The sequence below is a fragment of the Orbicella faveolata genome, unplaced genomic scaffold (assembly GCF_042242905.1).
Source record: "Orbicella faveolata isolate gen_17 unplaced genomic scaffold, um_ofav_v1 contig_12, whole genome shotgun sequence".
Classification (NCBI taxonomy): domain Eukaryota; kingdom Metazoa; phylum Cnidaria; class Anthozoa; order Scleractinia; family Merulinidae; genus Orbicella; species Orbicella faveolata.
Genome location: NW_028301539.1, coordinates 26,579,549 through 26,600,000, shown reverse-complemented (window position 1 = coordinate 26,600,000; position 20,452 = coordinate 26,579,549). Strand labels below are relative to the sequence as shown.

Sequence of the window (20,452 nt, the reverse complement as noted above, 5' to 3'; positions counted from 1 at the left end):
GAAAATGAAAAGAAAAAAAAAAGGAAAAAAAAAACACCCCACTGTGAGAGGCGTGGTTGCTTAATGTGTCAATGGTCAGGGTGGGTTTGAACCCTAGCCGGAATCCTTGTGTTGTTCTTGGGCAAGACTCAGTCTCCCTGACTCACAGTGCATGTCTCCACATAGGAGTATCAATGGGAACTGGCAAGCTGTTTGGGCAAAGTGACAAAATGCTGGAGGGTAGCCTGCGATGGACTAGTATCCTGTTCGAAACGAAGAATCAGTACTCCTTACATGAAGTGAATGATCTTCAATCACGCACACCTGAATAAAGTCCGAAATACTGCTGACAACTTATTATGATTTGTTGTGTGCTCTATTTAAAGTAACCACGATGTAATGCTCTGGTTCTGACCCTCACCTTGCTTGTCCAGGAAGTCGCTGATGAGTGAGGTTTTTCCACATCCTGGCGGCCCTGTTAACAAAATGTTTCTGCCAGAAGCGCTGGCCAGCTCCATGAACTGACGTGTACGGATCTAACAAAAGTGCACCGTTAATGAGACATGAATCTTTGTGACGGTGCAGTGAAATTCGTGACTTTCGTTTAACTCTGCAGCTCTTAAGTAAAAGTTCTGTGAAACTAGGCATTATTACATGAAACATATCCCTCAATTACACAGACGTTCTTATTTAACAACCTTAGACAGTGCATACAAATTTCGATGCAGCGTTCGTTGCGTGAAGAAAGTTATTGTCCTTCATGTAACGTATGCTAAAACGAAATTGTTACCAGCCCGCTGAGGAGGAGTTGGTTTTGGCGTTTTTTGATCAGCTTTTGTTACAAACAAAATTACAAGACACATGTTAAATGTAAGTTGTAGGAAGGAGTTCCTGGTAGACTTACCGTATCAATTGTGTCCACGAAGACCTCGCCAAGGAGATCTGCTGCGTCGAAGTAACTCACTTCTGGAACTCTTTCGATTTTAAAGCGAAAACAGTGACAAGTTAATGTACTACGGATAAAGGAAACCATGTATCACTCTATTTAACAAATACACTCCATGTTGCCGTGCGTCTGTTCAATAACATATTTTGACGTCATCTGTGATCAGTTACTGAACAGACACATGGCAACAAGGAATCTAATTGTTTGATAGAAAGAAAAAAAAAGATGTTAAAGAGGTCATCTATGCTCTGTACTCTAAATGATCATAAGTGAGAACCAATCAAAATGCGAGAATAATTTGCCATATGATATAATTCACATGCTTCAGCGTGCATAATCGAGTTTTGGAGCGCGCGCTGGAAGTTTGGACGGCACGGAAAAAGAGTAAAAGTTGCTCAAGGCGCAACTGAAAGCATCTTTAGCATCCCGAGTGTTATCCAAACTTCCCAAGCAGATCACAACTCGCCATTGGAAGAATTCAATAACTGCAATCTAGAATACTTTCGAATAGTTGCCATATTCAGACCTGCCTTATAAAAAAGTACATGTCATTTTCTCCTGCATTTAAATACAATTCTAAATTAGATGCTGTATACACCTAATGTGTATAAGGAGGTGTAATGGCCTTATGGTTACCGCACTGGCTTGATCGCCTGAAATCTAACCTTGACTGCCATGGATCCCATTCGCCGGATTCATCAACATAGTAGTCAAACACGGAAATTTCTTGGTCGTAGTCTGGTAAAGCAGTTGTTAATGAGAGAAGAAGCTCGCTAAACTTCTTCCTGTCTGGCTCATCTAGCAGACCTCCAAATGACCAGATGAGCGAAAACAGGAACAACCTTTCAATATGGAGCTCACCACCAATGTCAGTGTTACCCTAAAGTGGAGAAAAAGAGACGCTCTACCAATCCGCGATTGGAAAATATTCATCTCACAAATGAAATACCAGTAGCCCATGATTTTATTGCCACGTAGATAAATCAGTCTGCAGCGACACAGCCTTGTTTAGCTGCAGTCAAGCCAGTTTCTTAGCATCTGATGGAAAAACAACAAAGTTCCTGGCAATTCCGCTCACGGTTATCAACAAAGCATATAAAGTCAAAGAGGAATTACACATGCAGTGGGCCACGAAAATGATGTACGAAACATAAGAATGTTTAATGTTGTAGTATGTTGTAGTCGTGTTATGAAAGCCACATCTACTTTCCTTTTCAAGCTCACCTCGATTAAAGCCTTTAACAACGCAAGACAGGTGTTAAACAGGCCAACCTCACATACTTTCATAAATGGTCTGAAATATAATGACACAAATAAGAGTAAATTTAGTGAAGAACTCAGAACAGCAAAAACATTTCTGGCTGTGCAAGGTCTGTGCATCGACGTTGTCATTGTAATAAGGCCTCGGCAGTTGAATTCCATATCAACTGAGTTCCTGTCATTTGTAAAATAATTAACAATTATTGGACGAAATTGAACAAAATATCATGATTTGTCAGTGGTAACCAGATCAATTACTTGCCAAAGCCGAAGGCTGAGGCAAATAATTGATCTGCGAGACACTGACAAATCACGATATTTCGTAATAACCTAATTCAGTGATTGTTTTATAATTCGATCACCAAGTTTGTTTTGATATTTAAATCACTCTCTGACAGCTCAGGGAAGCGTTCTGCCATTTTTCACCCGAGAGCGTGGTTACAATTACGCATGAGCAGAATATTATTTGCAGCAAAACACATTTTTACGATAACTGCAGAAATTCTCGCGGCTATCGCCTCGTGGATCCACAGCTACTTTGACAATGTTATGACGAAATTCATGATCAATAATAGGCCAGACGCATGAAAAACTGACGTCAATTTGGTAATTAGACGGTAGTATGCAAGAGCGGACCATTATTGTAGGCAATTATTTGTAGGTCAAGTGGTGAGCTCTCGGCCAATGAAAAGGAGGGGAAAAAATGCATCGCATGATAATCGTATTTATGCTAAGTTACCGAATGAATCCATCTGTTTTGTGTTTCTTTAACAAGACGACATGGTCATAAATACGAGACATAGTATACATGTAATAGCATCAAACCTGGCTTCATATTGAACAAACTGCGAGATGACATCGACAGTCTTGTTGAATGCACGTTGCAAACACTGAGGAAGAATGAGAAACAATCACGGAAAGTTAGCTGCTGTTTTATACAAAATGAGCTCTAGATTACGAGTCTTCATAAAGGCAATTTCGGAAGACTATATTAGATATTGCTACGTCCAATTATTGCAAAAGGCAAGAAAGCTTTTACTAAAATAACTTTTGTCTGTGAACGTCGATCTCTATAAAATAATAAATTATTGTGTACCCAAGACCTAACGGAGCCACGTCACGCTTTCTGCATCTTGAAAAGTTTAGCCTAAATTTTTCAAGTTTGACGTTTGCGATGCGTGTTAATCTTCCCCATCCTTCACCATTCTTGTTCCTTTATGTTTTATTATATCTCTTTGGTATTTTTCTATCATAGTAAACTAACATTTTTGGAGGTTTCCGTCAATTTAGAGGTAATTTTGCGCATGGCCAAAATAACTCTAAATACCGTGATTGAGCTCCTTTAAAAGTAAAAGTTAAATCTCCAATCTTAAAATCTGAGACCTAAATCTTCTGGTGAAGTCTAAGTGCTGTGAAATTGTGTTTAAGCTTAACAAGATTAGGTAACGTGCTAAAGCCTGACTTTTGCCGTAACTACTAAGGTTAGTTTTTAAAAGCACAATGTTCATCAGTGGATACTCACATGGCTTTCTTGAGGAGATCTGTTTGTTAGCCAGGCTTCCGCTAGAGGTCTCCAGCCAAGCACGCTCTCGTCCATGTAGACCACTCCCTACAAAGGACAAGGAGGTTTAACATAATAAATCAGTAACAATACAACTACAAGAGTACTACATTGCGATGTATCATTCCATTCCATTAGCAACCAAGAGTTGTAAGGTAATCCAAGAGATTCCACTTTTTATTTCCGCTCATAAATAGTGTCAAAACATTTAACACTTAATGCCTGGTCCCGAGGGGATCAGTGAATTTTGTGTCCCGAGAATCTCAATGTTTCCCGAGACGAAGTGATTTGTTTTATAGCAAAACAAATGGGTCAAACCGGTGAAAAAAAAATAATCACTTTATTGCAACAACGGTCAACATTTCGCGGGTAACAGTGAACTGTTTCCCGTTTGACGTCATAGTTTTCGCAAGGTTGCACGCTCATGGCATTTGGCGGTAAATAGTTTCATTGTTACATGTCATATACCATGAACTAGCCAATGAATGGGCGCGCTGTTGCGGGAAAAACGCCAGCTATATAACAACGTCGGATGTCACACTTATTTCAGTCATTCTAGGGCTGATAAGCGCATCGACATACGCTCACTGTCATTTTCAAGTTGGCGTGATACAGTTGAACGTCTCTACAACGGTCACCTTGAGAACAGAGGAAAGAGGCCGTTGTACAGAAATGGCCGTTATGAGGAGGTAGGGGTGTTATATAGCACCTGTCCTTTTTTGTTTTTACAACATTTATTTTTTGTGAAAAAAGATGCTTATTTAAGTATTTAAATACGTAATACCATCAAAATAATTGTATCAATAAAACAAAAACAAAACAGAACAGAGACCAACGGACGCGTGGTACGGATCAAGTTTGGTGACCTCTTTCAATAAAAAAGCGCGGTTTTGTTTACACCGTTCTTCCGTCGTTCATTAACTGGCCGTTGTCGAGAGCTTATTTTGGCAGTTGGGACGAGCTTTAGTGACCGTTGCCGTTGTGGAGAGGTGGCCTTTGTACAGAGGCTAAAATAAGAGTGAACGTTCATGTATGGATATGTATTCGTTGTTAAGAAACAACTGCACTTACACATCTCGAGACCGTGGCAGGAGAAGCATCTGTCAAGTCATTAGTCTCAAATATCAGTTTGACATACTCTGATAGGTACAGTCTCTCACCATTCAATAAGTTCAGATACTGAAAACAAATCAGATATCACCAAATTAGTAAACGGCACGTGAGATTCGAGATCATTCAAGATTTTATTAGTGTAACAACAATGTCAAGAAGAAAAAATTTTGGTCAGCTAAAGAATGGACCAACCAAATGATTTACCCCATCTACTAGTCAGAGCTTGACATCTCAGGGAAAGAGAAAGGTTCAAACATACCAGACTTAGCAAAAAGCCAGTTAATTATATTTTCTCCAACCGGAAATGCAACGACTTTTACGTAAAGGTAAAGGTAAAGTCTGTATACGAGCCAAGTGGCCCATCAGGCCGGAGCTTATCATGAAGCGACTAGGAGTATTTCTATTCCCCCCTGGATGGGATGCTGGTCCTTCGCAGGGTTAACCCTGCATTACGTTCGCCAGTGCCCATTATACACCTGAGTGGAGAGAGGCACTGTAAGAGTAAAGTGTCTTGCCCAAGAACACAACACAATGTCCCCGACCAGGGCTCGAGCCCGGACTGCTCTATCCAGAGACGAGCGCATTAACCATGAGGCCATCGCGCCTCCCTACAATGAATTTTAATTCCTACTAAATTTGCTGCATTTTAAGAATTTCCTGAAAGAAAGTGCAACACTCTCTTCTGCTGAGTGCAGTGAACTTGTTAATACCTCTCCTTTATCCAAGGCGCTGCTCAGAAATTCTGCCCAACCCTGATGCAGCGGAGCATCTAAGCAAATCCAAGTCGTCATTTTGTGCACACTGTGTTCCTTGTTGGCCTTTCTGAAGTAAGCTGTGAAGATGCCGTCCTCAAAATCAGAAGAAGAGTTCACTTTGCCAAACATGAGTGCAGGATCCGACACAGCTAAAGGATTGATTCTCTGTAACTTGTGAGTGTGCATCTGAGAGCCGGTGTTCTTGTGTTTTATCTGGGAACATTCACTCAAGGTCTCCACGAGCCCTGAAATGCACGACGATTTGCCGGTGCCAGGCGGTCCAGCTACAATGATCCCTGGAGAAGAAAACAAACGAAACACATCCATCAACAAAATGTCTCCCTTGGAATGGGGAAAGATCTTACGATACAAAAGGCTTTAAAATGTTCGCTGCATTCTGAAACTTCCTGAACTACATTGCAATTTACCTCTACGAAACAAAGGCTCGAGCAAAAAATTAATTCATGTACGATGTATACATCCCGACTCACAGTCAGTCACTCAACAGTCATTTCAAAATATAGAGGAAGTTTAAGTAGCTAAGACGGCGATGCAGAGAACACATTCGATGAAAAAATGAATTTATATTTTACGTACGAAGCTAGCGATACTCGTAAGCCATTAAATTAGTTTCTCTTTGTCAAAACTATCCTGAAATTGACTATGGAACACAGCATAAAATTCCACACATATATTTCAAAAACTATCCTTCGTGGTACACGTTCTTCACACACGCAAAATTTGGTCATTTCACGTCGCTATTTTACGGAGGACGGCAAAGAAATGTACCAAGAATTATAATGCACGTGCACAGCCATTGTTCTCCTCATGAAACCTTTAGTTTAGCGACGCTCCCATTGCAGCCGGTTGCAGTTGTGGTTTTCTTAAACTCCCTAATATCTACACCCAACTACACCATTCAAACTCCTTTGTCCCTTTACTTTTTCAACAGCTCCAGCTAGTTACAGTAGCCAATACGTTTCTAAAGATGTACATTTCGTGAGTCTCACAGCCAGCACTGCCCACCCAGAGAAAAGGTCAATTTTAAGCTCCTTTTTCCGTTCACAGTTTCAGAAATTGATCGAGCAATGATGTATGCTCCTATATCTTCATAAGTTAGCAAACTTGATAAGTAAAGGTAGCTCTTGTAAAGAACCATTTCCGAGTTACCTTGTGCCTCTGTTTCAAAATGAGTCCTCGAGCAAAACTTTTGATTTGGAAATGAGTTTTATCTGCATGAAAATGAACCTGTAGGCGGAACACATTTTCATATGCATAGTTTCGCACGAAGACTCGTTTTGGCACAGAGGCAAAAGGCAACTCGTAAATGGCCTGTTCACTTGTGTCAATGACTTATACCTCTGTGAACTTTTGACAGGGTCCACAGTTGGTGTATTTTTGCAATCCAGGGTTGATGAGGAACAAACCCTTTCTCTCTTGTGTGCGTCAGGAGAACACTTTCGAAATCTTGAACCACTTTGGTAATGTGATAGGCTGGAGCAGGAGGCTTTGGCAATCCGTAAAACACATCTCGCAGCACCATGTTAAACACGTTAAGTTCCTAAATGTCAAGAAAGGTTAAGTATTGGAAGTACGTTCACAAAATTACATGACTATGAACAGGTGTAGTCCAACACAGCAGCGTCTCCATCACCGACTGCACAAATGATTTCTCTCAGAAAAAATAAGATTAAGATGTTCGCCATGAAGTCTTGAAGTCACTGCTAAAGCTCTCATCAAGATAGCGTTTTATTCATCACTACAACTATCTGGTAAACAAAAAATGGTAGGACTAAAGCAAATACAATGTGATGGAAAATTCTATTCTCAATCACACTAAGGCACAGTCATTTTAAAACCTAACAATGGACTTAAGACACAACAGTAATCCAGCTACCTCAGGTGATAGTCTTGGGCCAATACATTCCTGGAGTGACTGCAACACCAACGAGTGCTCGAGTCTGGCGGCAGAGGACAAAGCTGAAGGTGTAGTTGGCTTCTTGTCTTTCTGACCAAACTGGTTTCCTCTGTCCTTCCCAGCACCTGCAAAAACACGAGAAGAATCGATTTTTTTTTATCGTGTGCACAAAGTCTTAAAGGTCTTTTTGCTTTCACAGACTTTCACCGAAACGTTTGTCATCAATTTCCGATTAAATTAAGGAAAGGGCCATATCTCTTATTAACACTTTCTCTACTTATAGGAATGTTTTGCGCTTCAAACTCTCGCAGAATTTTCCACGCATCCTGCTGACGCGGTCAACAATCATGAACAAGTGACTGGTTGAGGTACGCAACTGCAAATTTTACCATAGTTTTAAATCATAGGCTACAACTGTTGTTCTATTAACCAGAACGACCAAAGAGAGATTTAGAACCAATAGTGACAGAACACAACTAACATCGCATATTTATATATAAACCGTTTCACGCTGTTAGCTATTATTGTCTCGATCTAGGTATTCCATACCAAATTGTGTAGCTACTGATTGAGTGCTGGAGGGTCTTGCCAAGTCAGCTTGTGCAGCGTTTAGTTTGTTCCCGAGAGGCCCCTGTGAGACGCGTTTGTGGCCAGCATGCTGAATGACACCCACAAAGGAAGACAGACTGAAGTTGTGGTGACTCTTTCCACTCCTGCAAGACATGCACAGAGGTGACTGCCACGAATTATCAACATCTAATACCTCCTTACAGTATCAATACAATTTCAAGCTGACAGGTGGTGAGAATAGAGACAGTCATCATATCAGGAAGGGCCACTTCATGAGTCACCAAATTCTTAGATCGATAACTTTGTAACATAGCGGAACTGGTTCGTTGTTACATGTAAAATCAACACAAAATTTGTAGAGTTCACATTAACAGTACAGTCTTCAATGGGGGTAAGTCAGAATTATGATACTGTTCCTATTAAATAGGTATAATTTAATCAGCTTCCCATGGATTCCTGTTGCCAGTAGGTGATTTTGGTACTCATGTTACCAGGAGAGATTTTAAAAGAACATCAAGACTCACATACATGCTTGTTGGTTATAAGCTACTTAACTAGGGCTTGTAATTGAACTAGACGCTTTGCTGCGTGTACCCGGGCAGTCTTTATACTGAGAAGCACTAGCTATATTGCAATTGAGCTAAATGTTCTGCATTTGAAGTCGTACGAAATTCAATCGAATCGATGTGCTCAAGCTATTCTGCCTTTGATTGCATTTCTTGGCATCGATTTTAAATAGCTTATTACTTGTTTGCAGGCCTTTAGGGTGTGAAATGAGTCAAGGTCTTTATATCAGCCTAAAAACGTTTCAGTCTATTTTCCTTAGCCTTTGTTGTTGTTGTTGTTGTTGTTGTTGTTTTTGCGTTTCTCAAGCAAGCGAGACATTTTGAATTTCAGACTTATAGCGGTGCGTGACATAGAGCTACGAACGCGTTTGTCGAAAAACATATACTTATCTCGTGATTTTTAGCCCATTCAGAAGTTAAAGTATTAAGAAAAGTGCTTATGTGAATGCTTGTTTGTTCAGTACAGATAATCAGTCGCCTAGATAACCAAAGTAAGTTCCAGATGTTTACACTATTTTCCGGCCGCAATGTTGGTGTACCGCGGAGGTACACCAACATGGCGACTCCATACTGAGCTCTATAAATTTGTGCAAAATATTTCGACGAATATCTGAGGTTTGGGAAAACGCACAGACTTAAAAATTAGAGAAGTGTCATCTTTATTATTCTCCTATAACGTCACAATTTCTTGACTTTATCCAGTAAGAGGTTTTCGAATAATGTTTTTTATTGCGTCAGGATTGCGTGACAGTGCAAGCCAAGAGTTGTTTTGCTGGGGTCAATACATTAGTTTCTTTCAGCTTAAATGTACAATAATTCGCTACATGGGTTTCATTCTTGTAAAGACACAACTCTATTACAAGAAAATAACGAGGGAATATTTAACTTTATTATACTTTAGGAAGTTTCTCAGAGCGTTTTACTTAGGTGTACTCGAACAGATACATTCGTAAACAAATTCTCTAACCTTTCTGCTCTTATTGCTCAGAAGTTCTTGAGTTCGTGCTGGGATTCTACTTGGTTCACGATCATGTCTAAAAATATGATGACGCTTCTGAAGATGCTTTTTATCAAGTTGAAGAGTTGATAACCCCGGTTGATAGCTCCTTTGGTATAACATGATTCTTGATAAATTCACTCAAAATGTTCGCTCGTAAATTTATCTCTCGTAAGGCTTGCAGACCGACCCGTTCCGAAAACGTTTAACGTCCTTTGTTGTTGGTCTACCTCGAAAGGTGTGTTTGTTTGTATGTGAAATCATGGAATGCGTGCTAATTTTTCACGACGACAACTTCTGTAAATTCCATTTGCTGTACGCATGCATAGGTGACGCATTCTAGCGATGTGTGACTGAACGAGGGAAAAAAAAGAGCCGAAATTTAAACCCAGGCCTAACTGCCAGGGTAAGTATGTATCAATAAAGTTCTAAGCGGTTGTAAGGCAGGGTTCCACTTTACTCAAAAATACATACACATGACATCAGCAGAGTGAAATATTTAAGCATAGGACAGAATGAAGCCGTGATATTACTGATACTTACAGCTGTTCCTTACAGATATCTCCGACCAGTTTTAGTCGATCAGCTAAAATCTTAGGTGACTTAAAACCCTGCCCTGCACAATGAGTCCTCAGGATTAAGGACGTGTCTGGCATCACCATGGCGATAGAACGAAACAAGGCTCTGACCTCAGAAGGAAGCTCAAAAGCTGGTCCATTGGTACCAATGGTGAGGAACATGGAGAAGTTGGGTTTAACAATGACCTGCCAAGTAAAAAATGGTGTTTAAACATACAGTGTACAAGTAGCTCCTAAACAAATTCTGATGTTACTTTTCATTAAGTAGGTAAGGTGAAGTCTACCTAAGAGCCACGTGGTCCATCAGGGCGGAGCTTATCCTAGTTTCTGTAGCATGAAGCAACTAGGAGCATTTCTACCCCCCCCCCCCCGCCCTCCCCCCGGCATGGAATGCCAGTCCATCGCAGGGTTACCCCCAGCATTTAATTCAACAGTACCCATTTATACACCTGGAGAGAGAGAGGCACTGCAAGAGTAAGGTGTCTTGCCCAAGAGCACAGCACAATGTCCACGGCCGGGGTTTGAACCCAGATCACTTGATCCAGAGATGAGAGCACTAACCATGAGGCCAACCCGCCTTCCTACTTTTAATTATCTCATGGGTATTTGCTATCTCTCAGTCTCCCTTACTTAGTAGCAATGTTGCGGTCGACACTCTACACATTACTTACATCCTTTCCATCTTCGAGAGTGCAGGTGGAAAGTCCACCCCTCAGGGCGAGTAACACAGCCTGAATCTCAAACAACATGACCGAGAGACATTCCGTGTTCACCCTGTGGAACTCGTCCATCAGGCCCCAGCAACCCTCCTACAAAGAAATGAAGAGAAAAGGAATAATTAACACAAGATGACAATAATTCTAAGACCTTGTCAGACTATTAAAGTAGACGAAGTTCTTACCTCTGCCAGGCCTACGATGATCTTTCCTACCGCAGCTGAGGACATCTTTGGAGAGCAACTCATGGTCACCATGTATCGACCAAGCAGGGATGCAAGACCCTAGGGGACGGATGATAAGTATATTCACAGTCTCACTATATCTCTTTGTCTAAAGAAGAGTATGTGACAAGTATCGTTCGAAGTATTCTAGGAAGAATGAATCCTCTGAGTTGCTATCAATTTGTCTGAGATTAAGACTTATTGTCTGAGAAAACCAGGCCGAAGTTATAGTTGCAAATTCTACGGTTAGTCGAAATTGGTTCATTTCCTTCTCATTCGCAGATATGAAATAGGTAATCCTAAACAGGAAAGCAGAGTAGACTGACTCATGCTTATTTCTCAGATCTCTGGCTTTGTACAAGCAGTTCTATGTCCATTTGTATTAGATGCAAAACATGAACTTCTTTTGCTAAATTTTACAGTTTTTGCTGGCTGTTAAGTTTGAGTCAAATTCACTAGAGAAACCGGGACTCGTGTTTATCCATGTGTTTATGCATGTGTCCACCTGATCTACCAATAGTGATATTATGACCCTTAAATACCCTCCATCCACCTAAATTTTATCTCAAACATTAATTTAAAAACACCGTTGCGCTGACTCGCGATTTTGTTACTCAAAAGAGAGCCATGTCAGCACTTAAAACATGTCATACAATAACTGATAAATAAGTGCAGATCCAGAATAATGGAAAATAATACCTTCACTGTTTCCGTTTTTCCTGTGCCCGTTGGCCCAACAAGGGAGCCTCCACAGAAATTCCATATAGCCTGAAGAAAATCAAGAAAATTCGCATGTAATTTGATGCGTGTATTTGCTCATGAGATAAGTGACTCGGACAAGTGACTCAGTATTGCTTTTACATAATTATTCCTCTCTTAAAGTTTATACTTAATGTCGTTTAAATTAATATATTTAGTTTTACTTTCTTGACTGTAAAGCGATAATGACTGAGAGCTTTGTATATACTTGCTAAATAAATAAAGTTATCGTATTGTATTGAATGAATCCTCTTACAAACAAACCACCGCTCTTAATCTTACCTGTGTCAAGCTAAGGAAACATCTTTCAGTTATGGGAGTGAGAGCAAGGGAAACATCACAGCCATAGAATTCATGGCCATAAGGTAGCTGCGAGTCCAACATGTGGACATAAATTTCATTTTGCTCCTCATCTGCAGCAATCTTCGGAGGCTCCCTGGATGAAGGGCGGCCAACACCTGTTTCCATAGTCGGAACTGAGGGCAATGAAGGTGTTTTTCCTACATGTACAACATCAGAGGTAAAAAAATTCTTATATCATTAGCAGATCTGGCAAAGTAGCCTAGAGGATTTGTTGGACCTGTTGGACAACAGTTCAAGACGTTGTTGCGTTCTTAAACATGACGTCTCAAACTCACCAATAACTCATCAAGTTTAAACAAAGGAAATCCTGACCGTGACAGTAACCGTTTTTATACTGAAGAAGCATCATCCGTCTGGACGATCTTGGGCAAGCATTTGTAGTTCGTCTGGTTAAGTGTCTCTAGTATAAAGACGGGCACAAGACGAACTATCCTTCGAAATGTGTCTCAAACGACGCACTGCGAGAGATAATTAGTCTAGACGTATAATACGTCTTGTAACCGTCTTTATACTAGAGACACATAACCAGACGAACTACAAATGTTTGCCCAAGATCGTCCAGACGGATAATGCGTCGTTAGTTTAAAAACGGCCAGTGTTTCGGTATCTGATCTTAATTAACATAGATTTTTATAGATATCTTTCTCCGTTTTTTTTCTTAGTCTTAGTCTCAGTTGAGATGATATATCAAACACGAAAGACCGTGTCTGACCACATTTCCAAACACCTCGAAGCTCGTCAAAAATATTCAACTCTCTGCTCGGTGTTTGGAAATGTGGTCAAACACGGTCTTTCGTGTTTGATACAGTACTCATACCACGAATCGTTTATACACTCACCAGGCGCTCTGCTGTTGTCTGTTCCATAAAACCTTATGTTTCTCTTCCATTCAAAGTCTACTACATCTCTTAGTTTGCGTCGACTAAGATCGTCAAGGACATCTCTCAAGTACATCCCTTGCTGTGGAAAATGATGTGTTTACTGTTTATAAAAAAACTGTTGATCATTATACGGGAAGAGTCCATTTCTTTCACTTGTCAACAAAGGAGAATAAAACCAGCTCTGTTATAACAAATTCTGAGAAAACATTTTGTTTTGACTGCCTGATATCAAGTCTTCTGACTATGCAGCATCAACTTGTATCTCTTTATAAAAGTTAGATGCGTACCAACTGCTTATTCATCCATTAGTGAAATACGTTTTGTTATAAACACACAAATGCATTTTTCTCCCACAATCACACAATTTACCATGAAACCTTGCAAATATGAACCTGTTATTTTAAGCCAATTTTAGAGATTGTGCTACCTGCTTCTGCCTAACTGAAAACAACTGGAAAGACAACTCATGGCAAAACGACAGGTGTTGACAGCTGCTAGCGCTATTGAAACAGGCATTAGTGTTGATAAACCACCAAAAAATAGACCATTTCCGAGTTGCCTTGAGCCTCTGTGTCAAAACGACTCTTGACGCGAAGCCATTCATGTGGAAATGCGTGTCGCCTACAGGTTCATTTTTATGCAAAATACACTCATCTTCACTTGAAAGGTTTTGCACGAGGACTCGATTTGTAACAGAGAAACAAAGTAACTCGGACACGACCTTTTGTTTTATATCTGAGTGAGTCCTAAGTGGATTGGTTAGCGATGGTATACTTACTGACACTAAGGTTTCCAACCGAAGCTTATGGTAAGAAGTCATTGGAGTGTCAGTGTGTTTCCAGGAGCCTTTTGCCAGAAGATTGGGCAACTTGCTGATAAGTGACCAAAACCGACGGGAAGCATTAGGAATTGCTTTGCGATCAATGCGAATATCGCCAATTCCCTAGAGGAAGGAGATAAGCAATGACCAAATTTAGACACATAAAGGGTAACAGCTATAATCATTGTAGCTGTTACATTTTACGGGGTTTTTATTATTATTATTATTATTATTATTATTATTATTATTATTATTATTATTGTTATTATTTAAGTTTACAGGTTTAACAGACATCAAATAATTTAAATATTATAGCATTTTGTAAAGCTTAGCTTTAGTTTCTGTCACAATAAACACTCCTCTTTTGCCTTAAAGTCTTGCCGCTTTTAACTTATGGTGCCGAGTTATTATTATTATTATTATTATTATTATTATTATTATTATTATTATTATTATTGTTATGATGATGATAGTAGTATTAGTATTAGTTGTAGTAACCATGATATCATGATTAGATACGGAAACATGTTTTACAGGTTTAACAGACATCCGCGTGAAGATCAAATTGAAAGTTTAAATAAATACATAATGACGCTAAAATTTTAAAAAAGTTATTATTATTGTTATCATTATTTTTATTATTATAGTGGAATGTGTGAAGATTTGTAAATAGGTTTTCTAAGGACATTTCAATAACGTTCTTGTTAATATTTATTAAAAATATTATTATTATTATTATTATTATTATTATTATTATGATAGTAGTATTAGTATTAGTTGTAGTAACCATGATATCATGATTAGATACGGAAACATGTTTTACAGGTTTAACAGACATCAAATTATGTAAATATTATAGCATTTTGTAAAGCTTAGCTCTAGTTTTTGTCACAATAAACACTCCTCTATTATTTCTGCAACTAATTTGCAATCTTCAATCAAGTCACCTTACAAGACATAGAGTATCTACACGCAAAAAGGACATTGACACTTACAGCCTCACATTCCTTTGTCCAAATGTACAGCAATCCTAATCTACAGGCCTGTGAAGGATACTAAAAACAGATAGCTGGTCTTAAAAACTAAGCAAGAGATAAATAGGAAATAGATGGACACAGAGGATAACAGTCAGCGGTGAATACCAATACTTCAGTTTGGTTAAATGATAAAACGCTTTGAAAATGCTGCCACGTCTTGCAACTACCTTACATGACTTTGGTCTATCCTTTAACAAGGAAAATTACAATATGCACCATACTTTATTCCAAAACGTTGCAAGAATTTTGCATGAATCAGATCGTTTTGCCATAAAAGGTCGAAACACGGACCACTGGAGCCTTGTATATGTACCAAGAAGTAACAGTTTTAAATTAAAAGGTACACTGTACGATGCTCAATGGAAGAAGGAATTATACATTTGAAAGTAACACGGCATATTTCGAACAAACTGTTCATCATCAGAGAGGTAAACTCTGGGAAGCAGTCCGAGAGGCCTAGGGGCAAATGCCTGGTAATCGATATTCGACTAACTCCACTGTGGTTGCCTCAGTAGCTCTGTGGTTAGAGCGCCTTCCATGAGATCGGGGTGTCGTGGGTTCGAATCCCGCTAGGGGCAACTGATTTTTTCCGGCATTTAACACAGATAGGCATATCAGAGTTTACCTCTCTGGTGTTGCAAAAAATACTCTGAGCATCCTAACTGCCCAGGGGCAAACCTTTAAAATCCACTCTTCAATGCTATGCCCAGAATCAATGTCCTGAATGCAATTGACGATGGAAGATTGAAGAGATTCATTAATACTCTTCAACAGTGCAGCCAGCCATACATCCACACCAGAAACGAGGGGGACCTGCAGCAAAGCACAGAACAAACAAGTCTAGGATTAACGACAAAGAACATAACAATCTTCTGGCATCGCAAAACAGTAAACATCCGCTTTCACGAACAAGTGGAGTAGGCAAGTCAGGCTGAAAGTTGGCCAGTAAAGCACCATATATAAGAACCAATTCAGCCTGATAAATACATGTTCTTATATAAAAAGAAAGAGGATGCCAGAATAAGAAAGCAGTCATATTAAATTAAATTTATTTTTTGGTGTGAGTAATAACATAAAACATTGTATGTTAATTAAACCTTCACAAATGAATGATGCGTAGTATTTCTGAAACATATTTTGAGAACATTGTAAGTTAAACTCATCGCAAATAGATGAGCTTGGGAACTGGTGCCTTAAAGGTTAGCGGGGTGCCAAAGCCATAAGCCGCTAGGAGGTATCCATGGCAACCCTGGAAAGCAGGAACCACCCAATGAGCGTCCGCTAACCGGCACCGTCACACTGAAAGAAATTCAGTGGAATCTACTTACCTGGAGAATACTTACCCTGACCAAGAACAAAACGGGAGGGAGGAGAGGGTGCAAGAATCCGCAATGATTCGCGAGCAAAGCAGTGCAACTGATCCGCAACAATCAGCAGAATACACTACAACAATATTATGCAATGAACCATAAACCCCTGCAAAACCCCTGAAGGCCGCCCCACAGGTCACGTACTCCCAAACACGGAAACCGCTGGCTGCATAAGCTCATATTTAACTTGCCTAAATGATATTAGCTGGATGGGCACACTAGCTGGCTGCATTAGCTCGAGTTTAACCTTGCCTAAATGATATTTAGCCACATAACATTTTCAGGCTAATTTCTCACTGAGCACCCGGTAACTAAGAACTTGATTAGCCTGAATCCCGAAATTATAGGTTCTTATATGTAGGTGTTTACTGTAGATCGTAAAATAGGTAGGCTTGGCCAACGGTTCCTTTGCACATGTTGGGACTGTGTCATGAAGTACTGAGTATTGCCATTTGTACTCTCCTTACTGGCTCGAGATCAAAGCCATTACCTTTGTGTTAAGTTGCAGAGTCTCTCCCTGTTCTGACGTTACAGCTACCGCTATATTCTTTGGTAGATGACTATGCCAGTCAGGCTCTGTATGACGCACATCTGTTGTTGACGGCGGCAGCAGACTTAACTTTCGTGCACCAGTGTCTGATTCCCTAGTGGCTTGGACAACAAAGTCTGAAATCTTCCTGAATCTGCTACTAACAGAGTCGTGAGCTGGCAGCGGTGACGTTAAATCGTCTCTGCCACTCCTACCCCTCCATGAATTGAGCACCGCGCTCTTCTTTCCCACAGCTGCTTCTGGTTCTTGTTGAATTAACATTACATCACGTACACTGCTAAAAATGCATCTAAAAACATAGAAATCAAACAGTAAGACGTCCAGTCCCACAAAGATGGAAGATACACCTTTCAGGCTGATGTAGATAGGTTGGGCTCCATTAAAAAAAGAACTAACACTAGCTGGCCAGGACCAAACAAGTTGCTGAGCTCTTGTTGATGACTTATGCTTAAAAGGGAGCTATAGGCCCCAATGTACGTAACATGAGCATTTTTCAATTGAAATAGTCCCTCTAACAAAGAAATTCTCCACCAACATTCACCATCGGCGGATTGTGTCTCTGACACTGTTGTTATTACCTGAAGTGTGGCTTCACAGAATCCAAGCTGTAGGGCTGACTTAGAATCGCAAGCAGCACAGGGTCATTCACAAAACAGAAGCGAGGGAAGACCTACCGTGCAAAAAAACATACATCAGTACATAGCCATCACTTCCCTTCGTACACCAGGCTACACCAACAACCACATTCCTTCCCTCCCTTCCCAGACAAGGTGATAACGTAATGTCAAGACTTCACCACTACAAGACCCCACAGATACTGTGAGGAAAGGGCATATCTAATCAAACCAGCACGAAATCTACATGCAAGTATAGAAGGAAAATGAGTGGTTAATGAATCAAAAGCTGCCTGCATTTCTAAACAACACTTCTATAGACTTGGGAACCTACAGTACAGATGGTGAAGCGTACTATATAATAGACCATATTCGTATTCCCGGTATTAGACTGGAACTAGCTTGCAACTGAGGCTAATACGAGAAGTCTTTTCAAATGCAAATGAGATTTTTCTCTTTTTAATGATATTCCCCCACGAGCCTCCATTGCAAGCTAGTTCCCGTGAATACCGAGAATACCAATATGACCTATCACTTTAATGTACACGGAACTAACATTTCCAACTAGTTCAAAACTAATCTGTGGCTAAAAATCACACTATACATTTCATTAAAACACCCTGACACGTTTCTTTGATTGATTGGTTAACCCATACGATCGCCTCCTTCACAAAGGCAAGCACATTTGTCACATTTACCTTTCTTTTTGAGTCCAAGAATCCAACAAGCGACTTGAAGCAGATCTCCAGCTCCTCGCCAAGGTGTTTTAACATTTGACTCTTTGGCACATCACCACCAACACAGCACTATGCACAAACAATCAGGTCAGGGTTACACAACACTTGCATGTACATGTATGCATAACTACAACTCAAGAAAACCTGGAAGCCTAAACCACCGTAACCTATATACACTTAACTGCCCTTGGTATGTTGCTACATACAAAAAAAAAAATAAAAAATTTAAAAATTTAAAAAATGTTGCTACATACAAAACGGATTATTTTAACAGACTGAGAACCCAAAATGATTCTCTGAAACAATGGAAAAACAGAAAAGAAAGCTAGGATGTTGTCAAAGAGAAGGTATTCATGAATGGCTTTCTAAACAGACTTGTTAGCTTTGATACCTGCAAGACATTTCTTGTTTCATACGCTCTTTTCATCATCTTCATGTAGCTCTTGTCTACTCTTGCAAACCGGTTGTATTCTTGAGGTAGATCCTACAAAGGATAAGAGATGTTAAAACGTGATGAACTCGTGTAGAACAATCTCTCTACAACTTCATTACCTTGGCTGTCCCACCATGGCTGAAAACCTCCTCCAGATGCTGCCACAAATCCTGAACTGTCAACCACTGCAACGAAAGAAGATTGTGTTGCAGTAACAGTCCAACATAGTAAGCCATTTCCGCGTTGCTTTTCTCCTTCTGTTTCAAAACGTGTTCTGGTGCACAACCAAACGGAGATGGAAGCTACTCTTCAGGAAATTTCATATGGAAATGGGATTGATTTGCAAGAACATGAACGTGCAAGAAAATCTCCATATGAAAGGTTTTGCGCTGTCGTCGTCACCGTCGTTGTCGCCGTCACCGTCACCGTCACCGTCACCGTCACCGTCACCGTCACCGTCACCGTCATCATCATCAACATCGTTGTCCTCGTCGTCCTCGTTCTCGTCGTCGTCCTCCTCCTCCTCCTCGTCCTCCCCCTCCTCGTCGTCCTCGTCCTCGTCTTCGTCGTCCTCGTCGTCGTCGTCATCGTCATCGTCGTCTTCATCGCCATCGTCATCATCGTCGTCATCGTCATCATCATCATCATCAACAACAACAACAACAACAACAACAACACTCCCTTGTTTAAAATATATATGATTTTGTTTAAAGAAACAGCCTTGTTTGTGGGGTCGTGTATCTAACTAAGAGCTGAAAAAAGGTAATGTTGCTCTATAAATAAGAAACTACCAGACTTCATTGGCAGACAAGTGAAACACAAAGGTAGGTATCAACTAGAAGCTGATGAATGTAAATTAACAACCGTAGCACTTTTGGAAAGCGGACGTTTTGATCATTCGCACTAATTCGTCGGAGAAATTGGGGGAATGTGGGTTGTGCGCTGGATGCTATCACTTAAGATAATAGCTTCACAAACTCGCCAAGGTGGTAAATTTACCTTTGTCAACTTCAAATTGATAAATAGCGAAGCGTTTCTACATTATAATCAGCTTATGTCTGTTTGCAATTTTTTATCTTGTTTCGTTTTTCTCATACCTGTTCCAAGACCTCACTGATTTCCTTCAACTTGATGGCCCAAGCCGCTGCTTCATCACGGAGTGGTCCTATGTGGCGTGACGTCAGCATCAGAGCGAGAGTGGCCTGGGCATCTTCCAGGAGGTCCAGCAAATGTTCAGTGTTACTGTGACTCAGACACACTAGACCTCTGTTTTTGAAATTCTCAAAGGTAAGAACCTGCAAACAGTAGCGCATGTACAGTGAGTATGATTTAGACAAAAAATACGAGCTTTAAAGTTTTGTCAAAATTCATTCACTATTCCGAAGCCGAGAAAGCATAATTTAATATTAAGAAGGACCTTACGCAAAACAAGACCAGAACTTACAACAAATCTTTGCAAATCAAATCAAGCCTTTGCAAATCAACAACGGAGTGAAATGACCAATTTCCTTGTTTTTTTATAGGACGTGGACCACAACGGCTCATTTTTTCGTATTTCTATTAGGAACTGAACGCTTTTGTAGCATATTCAGCAGAGGCAGGTTTTTCTATTGACAGGCACTCTGAATAAATCTAGAAATCTGTGAAATTCTGAATTAAAATACACGCACATTTTGTACTTGTCATATATCCGTCGTCGTATAGT

At 40.1% G+C, this 20,452-nt stretch overlaps 1 protein-coding gene across 1 annotated transcript in view; it reads right to left on the bottom strand.

Annotated features, from left to right (window-relative positions):
• The window catches only part of LOC110063871 (dynein axonemal heavy chain 8-like), a 77,147-nt gene that overhangs the window by 35,705 nt on the left and 20,990 nt on the right, over positions 1-20,452 (bottom strand). Inside the window, exons 25-50 of the mRNA XM_089283047.1 lie at positions 19,845-20,042; positions 18,867-18,932; positions 18,706-18,798; positions 18,276-18,383; positions 17,542-17,633; positions 16,904-17,252; positions 15,722-15,856; positions 15,002-15,061; positions 13,965-14,129; positions 13,145-13,265; positions 12,225-12,442; positions 11,883-11,951; positions 11,145-11,243; positions 10,915-11,052; positions 10,209-10,429; positions 8,082-8,245; positions 7,512-7,657; positions 6,974-7,175; positions 5,570-5,910; positions 4,818-4,925; positions 3,708-3,794; positions 3,011-3,075; positions 2,150-2,219; positions 1,591-1,805; positions 884-953; positions 401-515 (exon numbers count right to left, since the gene is read on the bottom strand). Coding sequence (XP_089139173.1) covers positions 401-515; positions 884-953; positions 1,591-1,805; positions 2,150-2,219; positions 3,011-3,075; positions 3,708-3,794; positions 4,818-4,925; positions 5,570-5,910; positions 6,974-7,175; positions 7,512-7,657; positions 8,082-8,245; positions 10,209-10,429; positions 10,915-11,052; positions 11,145-11,243; positions 11,883-11,951; positions 12,225-12,442; positions 13,145-13,265; positions 13,965-14,129; positions 15,002-15,061; positions 15,722-15,856; positions 16,904-17,252; positions 17,542-17,633; positions 18,276-18,383; positions 18,706-18,798; positions 18,867-18,932; positions 19,845-20,042 — 3,715 coding nt within the window. The remainder of the gene's footprint in view (positions 1-400; positions 516-883; positions 954-1,590; positions 1,806-2,149; positions 2,220-3,010; positions 3,076-3,707; positions 3,795-4,817; positions 4,926-5,569; positions 5,911-6,973; positions 7,176-7,511; positions 7,658-8,081; positions 8,246-10,208; positions 10,430-10,914; positions 11,053-11,144; positions 11,244-11,882; positions 11,952-12,224; positions 12,443-13,144; positions 13,266-13,964; positions 14,130-15,001; positions 15,062-15,721; positions 15,857-16,903; positions 17,253-17,541; positions 17,634-18,275; positions 18,384-18,705; positions 18,799-18,866; positions 18,933-19,844; positions 20,043-20,452) is intronic.